Source organism: Mobula birostris, chromosome 25, assembly GCF_030028105.1.
Source record: "Mobula birostris isolate sMobBir1 chromosome 25, sMobBir1.hap1, whole genome shotgun sequence".
NCBI lineage: Eukaryota > Metazoa > Chordata > Chondrichthyes > Myliobatiformes > Myliobatidae > Mobula > Mobula birostris.
In genome coordinates, this window is record NC_092394.1 from 14,927,689 (window position 1) to 14,947,147 (window position 19,459).

At 44.2% G+C, this 19,459-nt stretch overlaps 1 protein-coding gene across 3 annotated transcripts in view; it reads right to left on the minus strand.

Annotated features, from left to right (window-relative positions):
• cluha (clustered mitochondria (cluA/CLU1) homolog a) overlaps positions 1-15,627 on the minus strand; it is a 97,849-nt gene extending 82,222 nt beyond the window's left edge. Inside the window, exon 1 of one of the 3 annotated variants that reach the window (XM_072242920.1) lies at positions 15,208-15,627. In XM_072242920.1, coding sequence (XP_072099021.1) covers positions 15,208-15,307 — 100 coding nt within the window. In that variant the 5' untranslated portion in view covers positions 15,308-15,627. Of the gene's footprint in view, positions 1-13,774; positions 13,845-15,207 lie in introns of those variants that run through there. The other 2 variants (XM_072242921.1, XM_072242919.1) reach the window with 2 other exon arrangements.
• Positions 15,628-19,459: the final 3,832 nt, after the last annotated feature.

Sequence of the window (19,459 nt, forward strand, 5' to 3'; positions counted from 1 at the left end):
GATACCCAGTTCTACATAATCAGCTAGCTTCAGGAAGATACAAATGTACAGATGATGTCACTTCCAATTTTTCTTACTCCCTCCATTTCTGATTCCAGTAGAAGCATTTGACCCCATTAAATCCCCTATGAGCATGACTCAGCACACTAGTTTAGGCAGTACACAGAAATTTATGCTCATAAGTGTGACCTAATATACCTGTCTTTTGTTAGCATACATAAAAATAGATAACATTGACTTCAATAAAATTGGATATTTTTTGTGATCTAGCACTCATAATCCTGTTCAGAGAATTGCAAGGATAAATTCGCATGTATATTTGTAAAATACACAAATCGAAGTGATTGCAATGTATTAGCAACTTGAAGCTAAATTATATTATTTAATTACCTTCACAAATATTTGATAATATCGACCTTTAATTGCAAATTATGGAGCGGGCCCTGTGGTTTATTTGGTTAAAGTGCCTGTCTAGTAAACAGGAGATCCCAAAATGCTCTACCCATTGGAATCTCAGCGGTGCCTGCTATGGGTAGAGCATTTTGGGGCGGCACGATAGCATTCGCTTTACAGTGTAAATGATCACCAGTTGCAATTTGTTTCCCACTGTGTTCTGCAAGGAGTGTGTATGCTCTCCCCATAACCACCTCGTTTCCTCTGGATGCTCTGGATCCCTCCCACATTCCAAACACTTGCTTCGTGATTGTTCCATGCTCAATCCTCAAAGATTTAACTTGATGCAAACGGTGCATTTAACTTGCAAACACGAGGAAATTTGCAGATGCTGGAATTTCAAGCAACACACAAGAGACCCTTCGTCAGGACTAACTGAAAGAAGAGATAGTAACAGATTTGAAAGTTGGGGGGGGGGGGGGGGAGAGATCCGAAATGATAGGGGAAGACAGGAGGGGCCAAGAGCTGGATAGTTGATTGGCAAAAGGGATATGAGAGGATCATGGGACAGAGTCCTAGGGAGGAAAAGGGAGAGGAGAAAAAAAAAGCCTGGAGCATGGGCAAGGGGTACAGTGAGAGGGACAGAGGGAGAAAAAGGAGAGAGAGAAAAAGAATGTGTGTATATAAATAATGAATGGGGTACGAGGGGGAGGTGGGGTCTGGGTAGCCTCCAACCTGATGGCATGAACATTGACTTCTCAAACTTCCACTAATGCCCCACCTCCCCTTCGTACCCCATCCATTATTTATATACACACACATTCTTTTTCTCCCTCTGTCCCTCTCACTATACCCCTTGCCCATCCTCTGGGCTTCCCCCCTCCCCCTTTTCTTTCTTCCTAGGCCTCCTGTCCCATGATCCTCTCATATCCCTTTTGCCAATCACCTGTCCAGCTCTTGGCTCCATCCCTCCCCCTCCTGTCTTCTCCTATCATTTCGGATCTCCCTCTCCCCCTCCCACTTTCAAATCTCTTACTAGCTCTTCTTTCAGTTAGTTCTGACAAAGGGTCTCGGCCCGAAATGTCAATTGTACCTCTTCCTAGAGATGCTGCCTGGCCTGCTGCGTTCACCAGCAACTTTGAGTGCATTTCACTGTATGTTTCAATGTTCATGTGACAAATAAAGCCAATGTTTATCTTAAATTCACCAAAGGCCATTTGGTTATAATTTTTAAAAAATGGAGAACAGAATAAATGTTCTTGTTATTGCAGGCTGACGAGAAAATATTGCATGGTGTACAATGCAATTTATGATGATCATCTCTGAGTGACCAGTGTGCTGTTGCTTAGCAGCACCAACCTACCTTCAGACTAAAGTGGCTACATAAAAGCATACAGATACGCTCAAGAGGTTCAGTTGCTGTTCAGACCAAACATCAGAAAGGTGAAGAAATGTGAAATGATTGTTGGTGCCAGACAGGGTGGTTTAAGTATTTCATTAAATTGATGATTTTGCTGGTATTTCCATGCACAACAGTCTCAAGAGCAGGGGTTCCCAACCTGTGCTCCATGGACCAATATCTTTTAAGCAAAGGGTCCATCGAATAAAAAAGGTTGGGACCCCTGCTTCAGAGGTTACAGAGAATGGTGCAAAAAAACATCCAGGGAGCAGCAATTCTGTGGGCAAAAGTGTCTTGTTAATGACAGAGGTCAGTGAAGAATGCCAAAACCAGTTCAAGCTGACAGGAAGGCAACAGTAATTCAATGCACCATGCATTGCAACAGTGGTGTGCAGAAGAGCATCTCTGAACGTACGTTGAACTTTGAAGTGGACAGGCTACAGCAGCAGCAGATCATGAACATATACTCAGTGCCCACTTTATTAGGTATCTCCTATACCTAATAAAGTAACCACATTGTATGGAACATTTACCACCACAAAGCAGTTCAACATGCTTGACAAGATCAATGTCAAACAGAATCAGATACCAAATCAAAAGGAGATACAAGGACAAATAACCACGTTTGAGTAAAGGCTGTTTTACAGAAGATAAAATTTAGTAGGATGGAATTCTTGGTTGTTAGACCTTAGCAGCTTAATTCAAGGCTGAGCAAGAGGCCAGTGTTGGAGGATTGCAGAGATAACAGATAGCAAGAGATTCTGGAGATACAGAGGGAAATTTATTATGGACTGAGCCAATTAGACATGTTGCTGTCCTTGTCCTAACTAGTTATAAATAATATATTATTCTGGGATTTTTTTTGGGTCACAGTTAAGCTACTGAGTTTTATTTCAGAGTGAAAGAAAGCAAATGGAAGGAAACTCGTTCAGTTCTAGTCACCCAACATGACTGTCCTTGGACTGTTGCAGAAACCACAAAGGTCATTCATATCCAGTGCGCGATGAAGGGCTGTCAAAGACCAGGTTAGTTTCTTTAGAGAAGATTATTACAAGGGAATTCACAAAGAACGATCCTGGCAAATTGTCGACAACTGTGAAAGACTCAAATATCAAAGACCAATTAAAACTTAAGATGTATGGTAATAGGTTTGGCAGAACTATTTTCTAAGTGAGGGCAGTTGTGGTATACGTTACCAAAGAAAGTCAGTGAACCATAGAGTGAAGTTTTAATTGCACATACTTTATAAGAGAACAAGGATTAAATAATATAACAGCACACGGATTCTGTAGTTCTGTAGGGATAGTCTGCAGTTTGTTACCCTCAAACAATTCAGCATTTATCATGATACAAGCTTGGATAATCAACATGCATTATTTCACTGACAAACACTCCATAATAGTGTACATCTTCCAGATGGAATATGAAGGAAAATTAGCTTGCAATCATAAATTTACTTACAGATCATGGAACAAGATTTATTCAGCAGATTCGTTGTACCATTACTTTAAATTGAAACAGTACAATCAACTATAATACGAGCAAGGTCCAAACAGCTTCATGTTCAAAGTACATTTTATTATCAAAGTACATATATGTCACCATTTACAACCTCGAGATTCATTTTCTTGTGGGCATACTCAATAATCTATAGAAATAATAACTATAACCGAATCAATGAAGGATCACCCAACTAGGGTGATCAACCAGAGTGCAGAAGACAACAAGCTGTGCAAATACAAAATGTAGAAATAATAATAATAAATAAGCAATAAATATTGAGAACATGAGATAAAGAGTCCTTAAAAGCAAGTACATTAGTTGTGGGAACATTTCAATGATAAGGTAAGCAAAGTTGAGTGAAGTTATCCTCTTTGGTTCAAGAGCCTGATGGTTGAGGGGTAGTAACTGTTTTTGAACCTGGTGGTGCGAGTCCTGAAGCTCTTGTACCTCCTTCCTGATGGCAGCAGTGAGAACAGAGCATGTTCTGGACAGCGGGCAGGGAGGGGGTCCCTGATAATGGATGCTGCTTTGTAGAGTTTGAACACAAAAATCAATGGCTGGGAACATGCGACTGTATTGATGGTTACAGGAACATAAGGGGGAACTTTACTCAGAAGGTGGCGAAGGCGTGGAGCAAGCTGCCAGTGTAAGTGGTGGATGTGGATTTGATTTCAACATTTAAGAGGTTTGGATGGATATGTGGATGGGAGGGATATGTTGGACTATGGTCTGGATGCAGGTCAATTCAGCATGGACTAGATGGGCCAAAGGAACTGTATCTGTTCTGTAGTGTACTATGACAAAACATACCCGTGCTCACCACCTTCACATTTTAAATGACAGCTCCTTCTGGAGGACACTTGCACACACAGCCACATGCACAAAGCCAGACACTCCTGTCAATTAAGACCTGTATAACCCCAACAGGTACAATCAACACACAACCAGTGCTTTGATGTGAATACCCCACACGCTACCCTCACAGGCAGGAAGCATTAAACCTTAAAGAGGACACCTGTAGATGCGCACCCCAGAGCCAACCCAATCTTTGATATCTTTCTTCGATGACTGCAAAGTACAGGCTTCTCAGCTAGCAAGGCATGCATTTGTACTGTATATTGCACAGTGCTGAGATTAATGGGCGATTAATCAATTCCTTGGTCCAGTTGATTAAGAGAGTAATATCAGCCAGATATCAAACAACTTTAATTGTTCTGTTTAAAAAAAAAAGTGATAAAAATCCTTCTTCAGAACTTAACATCAACTTACCCAGAATGGACTTTGGTTTGTCTCATCTCCTTTCCTCATCTGTTGCCCAACACATGAACAGCTTTTCAAGTGTTTAATATGAAGAGGGCTGGTAATCTCCCTACATGAGGAGGACATCACAAGTACAGCCAAGTCCTACCTTCATCCATCTCCACACAAGATATAGACTTTCTGACCTAAGAGTTCCCAAGATAGCACCTGAAGGTAGAGAGTGAAACCACTGCCTCAGTAGACAGTCTAAAAGTATAAAGAATACTGGGGCAAGAAAAGCAGCCCATCCTGACACAAGACTGGACACTGGGTACAACATCCCAAGACAAAAAATAATTGCAAAAACCATCAGCATAACTGAGGAACACCTGTAGAGTGGTCAACCATGCTGTATTACCAAATGTTGCTAGTGGACAATGCAGCAGTCAAGAAAACCTTGAATATTAATCCCAACTCTTGAATGCATGTTGATTTTTAAATGAGCATACAGACCATAAGACATAGGAGCAGAATCAGGTCATTTGCCCTATCAGGTCTGTTCTACTATTCTAACAAGGCCAAGTTATGTTCACTCTGAACCCCATTTTCCTGCATTCCCTGCAATTTTTGATACCCCTACTAATTAAGAATCTATCAATCTCTGCTTTAAATATAGCCAGTGACTTGGCCTCCACAGCCATCTGTAGCAATGAATTCCACAGAATCACCACCCTTGGGCTAAAGAAATTCCTCCTTATCTGTCCTAAAGGGAAGCCCATCTTTCTGAGGCCCTCTTGTCCTGGTCTCTCTCACTTTGGAAACATTCTCTCCATATCCACTCTATCTAGGCCATTCAATATTTGATAGATTTCTATGAGACCACCCCCCCCCCCCCATTCTTCTAAACTGCAGTGAGTACAGACCTAGAGCCAACAAATGCTCCTCATACATTAACCCTGTCATTTCCAGGAACTGACACACCTACAGGTTCAACAGTAACTAAAGAAAGCAAGTGCTTCAGGAAGAGGCCAACATTTCATCACAAAGACCTTCCATCAGTACAGCAAGTACATAAATGTCAAACATGGTGCAGCATCTGAGGCAAGAGAAGTTTGACCTTCTGAGTATTTCAATGTGTCAAGCTCAATTGGATTCAATGCGTACAATTCCTTACCATCCAGTCTCAAGCTATTAGGCTAGAAGAATAATTAAGACTCACGTTATTGTGCAAGGTTAGCATCAAATGAAATGACACTGCTGTTAGCTGAGAAACTGTCTTCTATTTATAGTAGTACCTTTATTTGCCAGAACTGCTGCCTTAGAATTGAGTTAAGGATGCTGCTCCTTGATCTAGTCTATGGAATTACAGACAAGGGTTCTCAAAATGGAGCCACAACAGCTAAGAAGTGGATGTGTCATTTAAAGCACAAGCAGAATTAGCCACATGTTGCAAAATGGAATGTGTGGAGTTATATCATTGAGGGTTCTTGGTAATGAACAAAGGAATAGTTCAAAGTAAACTCATTATCAAAGTATGAAAATGTTACCATATACTACCCCGAGATTCATTTTCTTGCAGGCATTTACAGGGGAAAAGATATACAATAGAATTTATGAAAAACTATACATAGAGAGAAAGACTGACATACAACCAATGTGCAAAAGATAAACTGTGCAAATAAAATAATTCTGAGAACAAGTTGTAAAGAGACCTTGAAAGTGACTGCTGGTCACAGAACCAGTGATGAATGAAGTTAACTGTGCTGGTTCAGGAGCCTGATGCCTCTGGGGATCCTGAACCTGGTGGTGTGGGACCCAAGGCTCCTGCCCTGCTCAATGGTAGTAGTGTAGCAGTGAGAAGAGAGCAAGGCCTGGATGGCTGGCGGGGCAGGGACGGGATGGGTTCTTTGACGATAGAGGCTGCTTTCTTATGGCAGTGCTCCATGTAAATGTATTCAATGGTGGGGAGAGCTTTGCCTGTGATGGACTGGGCCATGTACACTTTAAACTTTTCTGTTCCAGTTATTGCTGTTTCTATACCAGCCTTGAAGCAACCAGTTACAATGCTCTCCACTGTGCATCTATAGAAGTTTGTCAAAGTTTTTGGTGACATGCCAAATCTACACAAACCTGCAAGTAGAGGTGCTGCTGTGCCTTCTTTGTGACGACACTTACATGCTGATCCCAGGAAAGATCTCCTGACATGGTAAGACCAAGGACGACTGACCCTTTCCAACTCTGGCTCATGGACTGCCAGCCTCTTCCTCCTGTGGCTGATAATCAGCCCTGTGGTTTTGCTGACGTTGAGTTTGTTGTTGTGGCACTATTCAACCAGATTTTCAAACTCTATATGCCAATTCATCACCATCTTTGATTCAGCCAATAACAGTGGTGTCCTCAGCAAAGTTAAATATAGTTAGAGCTACACTTAGCCACACAATCACAAGTATAAACAGTAGAGCAGAGGGCAAAGCACACAGCCCTATGGTGCACTTGTGCTGATGGAGAGCATGGAAGAAATTTTGTTGCTAATCCAAACTGTGGTCTGCCAGTGAGTAAATTGAAGATCCATTTGCAGAGAAATTCCCTCTCAGCTCAATCTCTTCCTTTCTCACTGTATCTCTTCATGCCCTGACTAATTGGGAATCTATCAACCTCTGCCTTAAATATACCCAGTAACTTGGCCTCCACACCTGCCTGTGGTAATGAATTCTACAGATTCACCACTCTCTGGCTGAAGAAATTCTTCCTCATCTCTGATCTAACTGGATGCCTCTCTATTCTGAGGTTGTGTCCGCTGGTCTTAAGACTCCCCCACCATAGGAAACATCCTCTCCACAACCATTCTATCAAGGCCTTTCGACATTTGATAGGTTTTAATGAGATCCGCCCCATTCCTTTGAATTCCAGCCAATACCGTCCCAGAGTCATCAAGCACTCAACATATGATAAGCCTTTCCAGCCCAGCATCACTTTTGTGAACCCCCTTTAAAACCTCTCCAATATGATGAAACATTTGGAGAAAACTAAACTGTTGCTGGCTGTAGGGTATGAAACATAGGAAATGCTGGCAAATCTGCTGGCACCAGAATCACTAATGTGATATTCAAAGACAGCGTATACCCTGAAGGCACATTTTAACCAGGTTCTATTGCAAACTTTTGAGAATTCAAAGTGAGGGTGGGATTTAAGGTCTGGGAACCTGAAGGTTGAAGAAATGTGCACTCTCTATGGAGAGAGTGCTTAAGAACACAAGACAGTTTCACTCACAGCAAGAATCTGAGGTCCAATCAAAACTACATGATGATATGGCTCTCTCCTAGAAGGGCGAGTCACATCAATGCCGCAAGCAGACTTGATGTGAGGTCAGTCAACTGCAGGAGTACTGAAGCAAGAAAGCTACGGCTCACATTGGTGTAGGAAGCCTTGATACAGATGGTGTGGGAGCCACCTCACCACAGAATGCCCATTCAAGATAGTTAACTACTACCTGTGGAACGATGACAGCTTAGCAAGGTCGCTCTCTGAACACAGCTGTGGTACAGCTTCAACTTCAAGGCATTCAAGATAGCTCAGTGTTAAGTCCCACAGGGTTGGGCACATTACACAAGTATGCAAATCCTCAAGAGATGATAAAGGCCAATTGAGGTGGTAGTCCTACTATACCTTGCAGATAAAGGGAGAAAGTCAATGGAATACAAACTCTGGGCACCATACATAACATGAAGTCTGGGAATGAAGAGGCTGAAATGGGAATATTCGCTGGTATTTATAACACCCAACTATTAATCCATTTAAAGGCCAAATGTTGATTGAGGTAACTACTATAAATGTGTAGACACCATATCAAGTCATTCTGTAATGCACGAGGGTGTTTACTTCAAATGCATCATCCACCTCTCATTTTGCTGGATCACGATACCACTCCCATTCATAGGAGACTGATTCCTGGGTGATAGGGACTGTTAAGTGTTGGACAAGGACAGTTGGAATCAGCTGCCTTTCATATTCTAACTACAACATGGTGCACTATAAATTTTGGGAAAAGACTAAATCTTTTGGACAGATTCAGACTCTTTTTTGAAAGGATCACAGTATTGGGCAGCAAGGCGATCCAGAAACTCTCAGGAGTGCTCTGGCAGGCTGGCTTGGAAGGTACACAAGAAACCTCCAATTAGCTGAAATACCTGGAGCACAAACAATGGTTTAAACATGAAAGTTTCAGAAACCAGTGAGTGGATGACAGCGCAGAGACAGGTTACTACGGAGAAAAACACTCAGAGGATACAAGAACAGCAAGAATCAGAATAGCTCCTGATGCTCCACAAGACCACGAGAAACAGAAGCAGAACCAGGCCATTCAGCCCATCAATTCTGTTCCACCATCCGATCATGGCTGATTCATCTTCTCTCCCTCAAAGCCATTCTCCTGCCTGCTCCCCATAACATTTGACACCCTTACTAATCAAGAACCCACCAACCTCTACCTTAAATATAACCAATGACTGCCTCCACAGCTGTCTGTGGCAATGAATTACGCAGATTCACAACCCTCTGGCTAAAGATCTCATCTCTTATTCTGAGGATGTACACTCTGCTCCTAAACTCCCCCACTACAGGAAGCATCCTCTCCGTATCCACTCTTAAGAGTTTCAGTATTCAGTAGATTTCAATGAGATTCCCCCTAATTATTCTTAACTCCAGTGAGTACATGCCCAGAGCCATCAAACGCTCCTCATCCAGAAGTGTGCCAAGAGTTTCAAAACTAGCTAGACCTGCTTCTCTAAGGAGTTTGCACATTCTCCACATGAACTGGTCGGTTTCCTCCAGGTGCCCTGGTTTCTTCCACATTCTAAAGATGCTCAGGTTAGGGTTAATAAATCATGCACATGCTATGTTGGAGTCAGAAGTGCGGCTACACCTGCGGGCTGCCCCCAGCACATCTCAGACTGCCTTGGTCGTTGACATGAACGATACCTTTCACTGTCGACTCTAATTAGATTTATCCCCCTCCCCCCCCAAAGGGAGAGCAGTATAGTGGTCCACAGCAAAGAAAAAGTCAAGAGAAAAGCATGGTTCAGAAATTGGGAACGCGATCAGGGTGTAACACAATATGGAATTTAAAAAAATAAACAGGTAAATGAAGAGATCTCTGAAATAACCAAAGGTTTACAGTTGAGTTGATAATGCCCAGTTGGATAACAAAAAATCTGCATTATTGTATTTATAATTAGTTATTTTTTGTGCTATTAGATAGACTATTTAATACACACAAGAGAGACCAAAACCCAGACTATGTAATCTAATCTGTTCAAAGTCATGAAGAGAATCTGATCCATGCAACAACTGCAAAGGACATCAGACCAAATGGAAAAGACCTACATGAGGAGGTATATGAAGTGGATGTTTCAGGGAAAAGCTTGCAGTGAAAAGTTCAGTGAATAAAGTAACCAATAATGACTGCTGAACACCTAAGTCTATAGTACTTAAATCTATAGTACATAATTTAATTTATTTAAGGCATCCGTTAGTCTTGCGAGACCATGGATCTGCTCCTGGAAAGTCTTCACTCTCCAGGGCACAGGCCTGGGCAAGGTTGTGTGGAAGACCAGCAGTTGCCCATGCTGCAAGTCTCCCCTCTCCAGGACACCAATGTTGTCCAAGGGAAGAGCATTAGGACCCATACAGCTTGGCACCAGTGTCGTCGCAGAGCAATGTGTGATTAAGTGTCTTGCTCAAGGACACAGCATGTTGCCTTGGCTGGGGCTCCAACTCAAGACCTTCAGGTCGCTAGTCCAATGCCTTAACCATTTGGCCACGTGCCCACACATAATGTACATAAATATAGTACATTACGTGTTTGAATGTATAGTATATGCTGAAAGCATACATTTAAGAGTAATTTATTACCAGAGGTATATATTTTCGGAAACATACCCTTAATGAAAAAGGACGATGTCTGAAAGTACTGTCATTATTTTTTTTTTTAGGTCCCTAGTGAAGATCATAGCCATCTACCTCTTAATTTGGACTTTGGACTACAGCACTGTACAAAATTCAGAATCAGGTTTATTATCACTGGCATGTGACTTGAAATTCCTTAACTCTTAGGCACATATAAATAGACCAAAGACCATAAGGTATAGGAGCAGAATTAGGCCATTTGACCCATCTAGTCTGCGCCACCATTTCATCTTGGCTGATCCATCTTCCTTCTCAACTTGAATCTCCTACCTTCTCCCCATATCCCTTCTTGACCTGACTAATCAAGAACCTATCAACCTCTGCCTTAAATATATCTAATGATTTAGCCTCCACAGCTGCCTATGGGAATGAATTCCACATATTCACCACTATCTGGCTAAAGAAATTCCTCATCGCCGCTCTAAAAGGATGTCCTGCTATTCTAAGGCAGTGTCCTCTGGGCTTAGATTCTCCCATCATAGGAAACATCCTCTCATATCCACTCTATCAAGGCCTTTCAACATTCAATAGGTTTCAATGAGGTCACCCCTTGCTCTTCTGAATGGCAGTGAGCAGAGGCCCAGAGCTATCAAACACTCATCATACGACAAGCCTTTCAATCCTGGAGTCATTTCTGTGAACCTCCTCTGAACCCTCTCCAAGGTTAGCACATCCTTTCTTAGATAAGAGGCTCATAATACTCCAAGTGAGGCCTCACTAATGCTTTATAAGTCTCAAAATTACATCCTTGCTTTTATATTCAAGTCGTGTGAAATGAATGCTAATATCTCATTTACCTTTCTCACCACCAACTCAACCTGCAAATTAACCTTTAGGGAATCCTGCACAAGGACTCCCAATCCCCTTGCACCTCCAATTTTTGAATTATCTATTTAGAAAATAGCTAGCGTGCCTAAGACCATTGCAAAGTACTGTAGTAATTTGATGTATTGCACTACACTGCTGCTGCAACAAAAAAAAAAGTTTCATGACAGGTGAGTGATGATAAATCTGATTCTGATAAGAGTCTCTGTTGTGGACACTGGGAAGGGAGCAGGAAGTGGGAAAAGGGTAAGGGAGAAGGGGAGGGAGCGGGAAGCAATTGTTTGAATCAAATGACCTTGCTTGGTGTCTCAGGGCAGGATGTGAGCACTCATCCCACCTACTGCCCCCGGCACTCCTTCTCTGCCAACTGTCCAACACCCCTCCAAAGGCGCTCCACCCTCACCATTACTAACATCCCTTTGCTCCCGCCAGATTTAAAAACTCACTCTCTGCTCCATGTTGACAAATACCATACTGTGCAAGAGTCACTACATTCATTTATATGTGCCTATGACTTCTGTACAGTACTGTACAGTTTAACAATAAAACTGCAAAAGTACAATCTGAAGCAACACACACACACACACAATGCTGGAGAAACTCAACAGGTTAGAACATCCATGGAAAGAAATATTTAAAAATTACAATCTGTCTGCGTGTTTTTGTTGGTGTTTTGTTTATATATACACAGTATTTGCAAACAATGCAATTGCTGATAGATGGACTTGTCAGAATTTAGATTTGATCTAGCCAGAGCTTCACACTACTGTGACTTTCAAAGGAGCAAATCAGAAGGAACAAAATGGCAAAGTTCTTGATTTCTACTTTGAAGCACCAAGTGAGAAAACCACAAGACAGACTGAATTTAAACGTTGGCCCAGATCGTCTGGGGGCTTCTCTCTCTGTGCGATGCTAAGGCTGTGAGATTGCCCCTGGCTGCTGTGCTTCGTGTCTGCAAGCTCTGCTGTGATTTACCCCGTTAATACAGAGACTTTGGACCTACTCCAGGGATTTGGACCCAAGGACTCAATTTGGTTTGGAATGCTGTTGTTGCTCACTGCTACCGTTTATGGTTGGTTTTGTGTTTTCTTTCCCCTCTTTCTCTGTGGGCACTGAGGTGTTGGTCTTATTTTTTTTCTTTAATTGAGTTTTTCGTGTTCCTTGCTTTGTGACTGTGTGTAAGCAAACAAACCTCGAGGTTGTATAATTTACACGTATTTTGATAATAAATGCACTTTGAATCTTTAAATTCGAGTTTATAGTTTTGTTAATATTGGTGTTTTAAAAATGCTTTCTACAGATATTTATATTGTAAACATCTTCATCTAAAGGGGAAGAGAAATGTGGTAAACTTGTGGCCCTAAAAATGAAATAATCAATAGACGGCTACAGAGTCATTCCTAATAAAAGGAACATACTTTCACCTAAACGAGGCATAAAACCAATCTCATATATAACTTGCATCTTTTACACTATATTCAACATGGAACATTTGATTTGATTACTCAAAGCCTTGAGTTTTTTTTTTAAATCACTATTTAAACCTTGAGTACCTGCTTCTTTTCAAACATGATTTTAAACAGGCCACCTCACTGCAAATAATTACAATTCCATAAAACACATTGCGATATTAAAAATGGAAATGGAATTTTATTTTCCATTAATCGATTAGGAGCGGCAACAACCAGTCTCAGTATCCAAGTTCAACCAGGACTGTTATTAGAATGCTTTCCAAGGGTCTTGATTTTAACCAAAAGGTTGGTACGGATCTTAACCCAGATCTCAGCCATGCATCCTCCCTATAACACAAAAGTTTACTGCCTTTATATACTCACTTTATTTTGTTTATTAAAAAAAGGGTTCTAGAGCAGAACAACTTTAAAAATCGGGGCTTCATCTCTATAAAGATTTAAGATTATGAGAGGCACAGAGCTAGCAGCCAGTGGCTTTCTCTCCCCCAGAGATGAAATGTCTAATGTAAAAGGGCAAGCATATATGGAGAGGCAGATTGTTCGAAAGCAGAGAGGTGGGTCTCTGGAATGTGCTATCATAATGGAGGTAATTACAACAGAGGTGTTGAAGAGGCTCTTAGATGGGCAAATGAATGTGCAGAGAATGGAGGCACAGATAGAAGGGATTGGATTAATTAGTTTAGTGCAACATCATGGCCAGCGGGCCAATTTCTGTACTGTCCCACCCTGCATTCCATGAAGGACTGCCCAAACTCACTGAACAGACAGGCAGGACTGGCTTTCACACACTTCCAGGGCCTGATGCAAACAGAGGGGAAGTACACCTACCTAAATCTTGTCCTCTAGTCTAATATCACCCAGTGCAAATGTTTCTTTGAACCATCGCAGAAGTGGGGGTTGGACAAAGGAAAATTTATAAAGGTTTAGGGTCAAGTTCAGGTAAAAGGGGTCAGGGGAGCGGGGAGATGTCCAGACTCACGAGGGACTGCCTTAGCCCAGCACCAGCGACATCCAACTGCATCCATGAGGGGCAGAGGGGTGGTCAATGCCTGTGGGGGTCTGTCCGGCAGAAGGGTGGCAACTGGGTCAGGTCAGGGGAGGTGACAGCAGCTCCACTCCGGCGGCTGTGTGACCTTACCCCGCCCCCTACGTCATCAGCTTCCCCCAGCAACCAGCCAGCATTCGCTTCCGGGTCACGTTTTATTTGGCGGGGGAGGGGGAGAAGACGGGGCAGTTTAAAGATGCAAGGGGGTGGGGGGGGGTGTTCCTTCCCCTCTGGGGCTGAAGCCCCCCTCCCGGTACCCTCCAGCCCGACCCCAGGCCCGGGGCTTGCTGGTCCAGGCTGCGGGGCCGCTCTCCAAGCAGGCAGCGGGGGTGAAGGTGACCTTCAGCAGGCGGCCCGAGGTCGGGGTAACAGGTTGTCCCCAACCCTCGCCGGACTCGGGATCGCCCCACACTCACCAGGCGGTGCGGAGGGGTGGAGGGGGGTGAAACAAGGTGGACGCATCATAACCAGGCTCCGGCGCACACAGCGGAGCGGCGGTCAGCAAAGACGGTCGCCGGGCCGGCAACAGAGAGGGTGCCGCGGGGGTCCCGCTGCCCACCCGACCCATACAGTCATGCCGCACTTTCCGAGGGTCCCGCAGCAGCCCAGCCGCCCTCAGCACCCATCATCCCCGTTCCTGTACAAGAAGCCCCCTCCCACAATTAAAACAGCTGCCCTCCCACCCGCCTCATCCAACATCCAGAAACCAACCTCCCCGGGCAAAGCCCCTCCGACTGTCCACCTCCCTGGGCAAAATCTCCAGCTGTCCGTTTCCGCAGGCTAAAACCCCTCCATTGCCCACCACCCCCGATTGCTCACCACTCCAAGCAGTACCCACAACTGCCCATCTCCCCAGACAATCCCTTCCACTGCCCACCTCCCCGGCGGCGGGGGGAAAGAGACAATCCCTCCCCCCCCCCCACTGCCCACCATCCCAAACAAAACCCACAACTGCCAATCCCACCCCCCCGGCAGAAAAAAAAGCAACAGTCCACCTTTCCTCCATTGCCCACCACCCCAGGGAAACCCTTACCAACCCACCACCACCCCATACCCAGGTAAGTCTCCCAACCCCAACACACACACACGGTCTGAACTTCAGGATCACTGGAGAACCATTCACCACGAGTTGCCCTCCTTCAGCCCATTAACCCCATTCATAATGAAGTTAACACTCCAGCCTCAATTAACACTGCACTGCGTGGGTCACACTATCTCATAATAAACAGACATAAAACATTGGCTTTTGCCAGGAGCGAACCCTGCACAGGCAGGGAGGGCGCGAGTTAAATGACTCCCTCTGCTCACCTTCCCCCGGTCACTCAGCCGGGCCGGAGGGGGTAATATCCCTTTGACCTTTAACTCACCCGCCTCTCTTCTAATGTCACGTCCCGGCTCGCTGCCCTCCCCGGTGTCCGCCGCCGCCGCCGCCGCCGCCGGGCACGTTTCGTCCGTCTTGCTCACCATCGCCTTGGGATCGGCCGCCTGCTCGCCACAAGCCGCTGAGTTCTTCCACCCCCCGCCACACACCACACTCTGTCGGCAGCCGCACGGCCGGGAAGTCGCGGACGGAAGGACGGCGCCGGCTCGGCTGCCAACACACGTGGTTTCTCTCCCTCCCCAACCTCCGACCCGGCTCCAAGGCGAATGGAGGAGGGTGGGCGGACCCGCTTGTATACGGCTGGCGAGAGGCGCCCAAAGCCGGCGGGACTTCTCAATCTGCCTGCCTTCGAAACGCACCCTGCTCTTCCAGGCTAAATATTCTGCGGTAAAAAAATCGAAGGCTGCACTTCAACTTCAAAAGACACGTCTTTTGTCATGACAATTTTTCCCCGATTAATTATTTCCAGAGTTCAAAATAAAATTATGAATGTACGTCACGATATTCTAACTTACATAACATACAAATTACGTTTATGTGTTGTGTTGAAAAAGAATCGTTTCTAAATTCTAGTGCAAAACGCGACTTATTTTGCCTGTCTATGTTTAGCTCAATGGATTCTATAAGGTAAAAAAAAAGTTCAGGGATTTTTTTCCCCCCCCCCAGAATGTGAATGAAATTTGTTATAAAACTTCAAAACTTGACACAGGAAATGTAATCTCTAGTGTGTAATTTGAGACACTGTCATAATTGAATGATCTCACCACGCCTTCAGATTTTTTTTTACATAATACACGGTTACAAAATCTGCCCTTCCCAAGAGAAAATGCAGCATCTCCCCAGCCTGCAACCTCTACCACCTTTGAAGGACAAGACCAGTGGGTTCATTAGAATGCCATTACTGGCAGGTTCTCCCCTAACGTGCCCTTTATCCTGACTAGGAAGAAGTTATGGATATATGGCACAGCCCATTCATTGCACACCAACTATGAAGGTCCCACACACATTGTTCTGATGCTATCTCATATCATTCCCCTCAGACTTCAGATTTATTTATCACATGTACATTGAAACATACAGTAAAATTATTTGTTTTAACAACCAACAGACCCAAGGATGTGCAGGGGAAGGGGACAGCCTGTAAGTGTGACTACACATTCTGGTTCCAACATAGCATGCTGAAAATGCTCAGCAAAACAACACAGAACTCAACATAGCATTCCCAGGTTCTCAACACAACAACAGCACAAACAGCATCAACAGCAAATCAAGCCCCTTTCTCACCGTTGCAAATACAGACCTCCAACCGCCTCTCAAGCTCCTGTCCTTGGCCCCAAACTCTCAGATACTAATGTGCCAGGCATGGGGCAGGGCACATAGAATTGGGTCTAATGTACTGATTTGCACTGACCTTATTGGACAGAAGCTAAAGAGTGGGAATAAAGGGATCATTCTCCAATTGGTGGGCTGTGACAGGTGGGGTACTGCAGGAATCAGTGCTTGGGCCCCAGTTTTTCATAATCTATCTCAACAGTTTGGCAGAGGAGAACTTAATGTCAAATTTTTAAGTTTATTGATGATAATAAACTCTGTGTTATTGTGAACTTGGAGCAGATTGTAAAGAGGCTTTAGGGGGCAATGGATAAATCGAGTGAGTGAACAAGAACACAGAGAAGGGAATGTGGTAAAAAGTGAGGTTATCCACTTTGGTGCATGTACATGAAACCGGAGGGAGCGTTTGTCAGATTTTTAATTTTTGTTTTATTTTATTGAGATACAGTGCAGAATAGGCCCTACCAGCCCTTCAAGCCACGCTGCCCAGCAAACCCCCAATTTAACCTTAGCCGAATCAAGGGACAATTTACAATGTGTAACTAACCCACTAACCAGAACGTCTTTAGACTTTAGACCCAGAGTTAACCCACACTGTCACAGGGAAAATGTACAAACTCTTTACAGGCAGCAATAGGAATTGCACTATAAGTCGTTACACCAACCATCGTGCTGTCAGATCCTGAGAGATTGGGTGCTTTATTTATTCAGAGGAATTTAGATGTGCTTATACACAAGTTGCTCAAGGATATTCTTCAGGTGCAGCAAACAATTAAAGAGGGTAATTTTTTATTTACCTTGGGGGCCACCTCCCCAACGAAAACCTCCCAGCCTCTGTCGCTTGCTCCACCCCACCTGACTCCATCTGCCAATCACTCGCCTATCACTCACTGCCAGACCTTGCCCCAACCCTCCCCCTTATGATATGCCTGTGCCCACTCCACCCTTTCAGTCTGGATGAAGGATCTGGACCCGAAACTTCGACGGTCCGTTTCCCTCCACAGATGGGCCTTGGGGTTATGTCATTGGCAAGTCGTAGGGTCAGTACCGAAGATCGAAGCCCAGAGGCCAAAAACCAAGTCAGTGAGGCAGGAAGTCGAGGGCCAGTGATCGAAGCCCTGGGTCAGCGTGTATAACAGTCAGACGCCTGATGTCTGCAAGACCACGAGTCTACCGGAGGCTGGAAGCTGCCTGTCCTGGGGCTGGAGGCTTGCCTGTGTGTGTGTGGGAGAAGGGGAGACAAGGGGCTTGTTTTTTTTTTGCTGTAGTTGTTGTCACTTGTGTTGTTCTATTGAAATTGTAGGCATGCTATGTTGGCTCTGGAATGTGGGGTGACTGACCCCCAGAATGTCCTTGGGTTGTGTTGGAAGTTGGTGCAAACAACATACTTCACTGGATGTTTCGGTGAATGAGTGATAATAAATCTGAATATTTCTTATGATCCCTTTGTACACTAACAATTATTAGTGTATGACTCCTTAAAAAGCAGCATCTTGAATGATAATTTCAGAGAATGTCAGGTCCCTGCTACTCACTTAGAGAAATAGTTCCTGGATGTCTTTATGTTACTATCCTTTTGCCATAGAGCAGAAACTGAAATAGAGATTAGGTCACACACATCAAAGTTGCTGGTGAACGCAGCAGGCCAGGCAGCATCTCTAGGAAGAGGTACAGTTGACGTTTCGGGCCAAGACCTTCGTCAGGACTAACTGAAGGAAGAGCTAATAAGAGATTTCAAAGTGGGAGGGGGAAGGGGAGATCCAAAATGATAGGAGAAAACAGGAGGGGGAGGGATGGAGCCAAGAGCTGGACAGGTGATCGGCAAAAGGGATATGAGAGGATCATGGGACAGGAGGCCCAGGGAAAAGGAAAAGGGGGAGGGGGGAAAACCCAGAGGATGGGCAAGGGCTATAGTCAGAGGGACAGAGGGAGAAAAAAGGAGAGAGAGAGAGAAAGAATGTGTGTATATAAATAAATAACGAATGGGGTACGAGGGGGAGGTGGGGCATTAGCGGAAGTTTGAGAAGTCAATTTTCATGCCATCAGGTTGGAGGCTACCCAGACGGAATATAAGGTGATGTTCCTCCAACCTGAGTGTGGCTTCATCTTGACAGTAAAGGAGGCCGTGGATAGACATATCAGAATGGGAATGGGATGTGGAATTAAAATGTGTGGCCACTGGGAGATCCTGCTGTCCGCCAGAGAAAGCAAAACGATCTCCCAGTCTGTGTCGGGTCTCGCCAATATATAGAAGGCCACATAGATTAGGTTCTTTATTTCACTCAAAGTCCATGCGCCATCCCTCATCAGGGGATCAGAGGTGGAGAGGGTCAACAGCCCGGTCCATCACGGGTAAAGCCCTCCGTACCATTGAGCACATCTACACGGAGCTTTGTTGCAGGAAAGGAGCATCCGTCATCTGGGTCATCCCATCACCCAGGACATGCTCTTTTCTCGCTGCAGCCATCATGAAGATGGTACAGGAGCCTCAGGACTCACACCACCAGGATCAGGAACAGTTATTACCCCTCAGCCATCAGGATCTTGAACCAAAGGGGTAACTTCACTCACCCCATCACTGAAATGTTCCCACAATCTATGGACTCACTTTCAAGGACTCTTCATCTCATGTTTTTGATATTTATTGCTTATTTATCTATTATTATTATTTTCTTTTAGTATTTGCACAGTGTTGTCTTGTTGAACACTCAACACTCAAGTTGTCTTTCATTGATTCTATTATAGTTATTATTCTATTATGGTTACTGGATTTATTGTGTATGCCCTCAAGAAAATGTATATGGTGACATATATACACTTTGTTAATAACTGTACTTTGAACTTTGAACATCCTGTTACTGTGGTGACTCGTTCTCATCAATGACCTACAAAGAAGACTCAAGCAA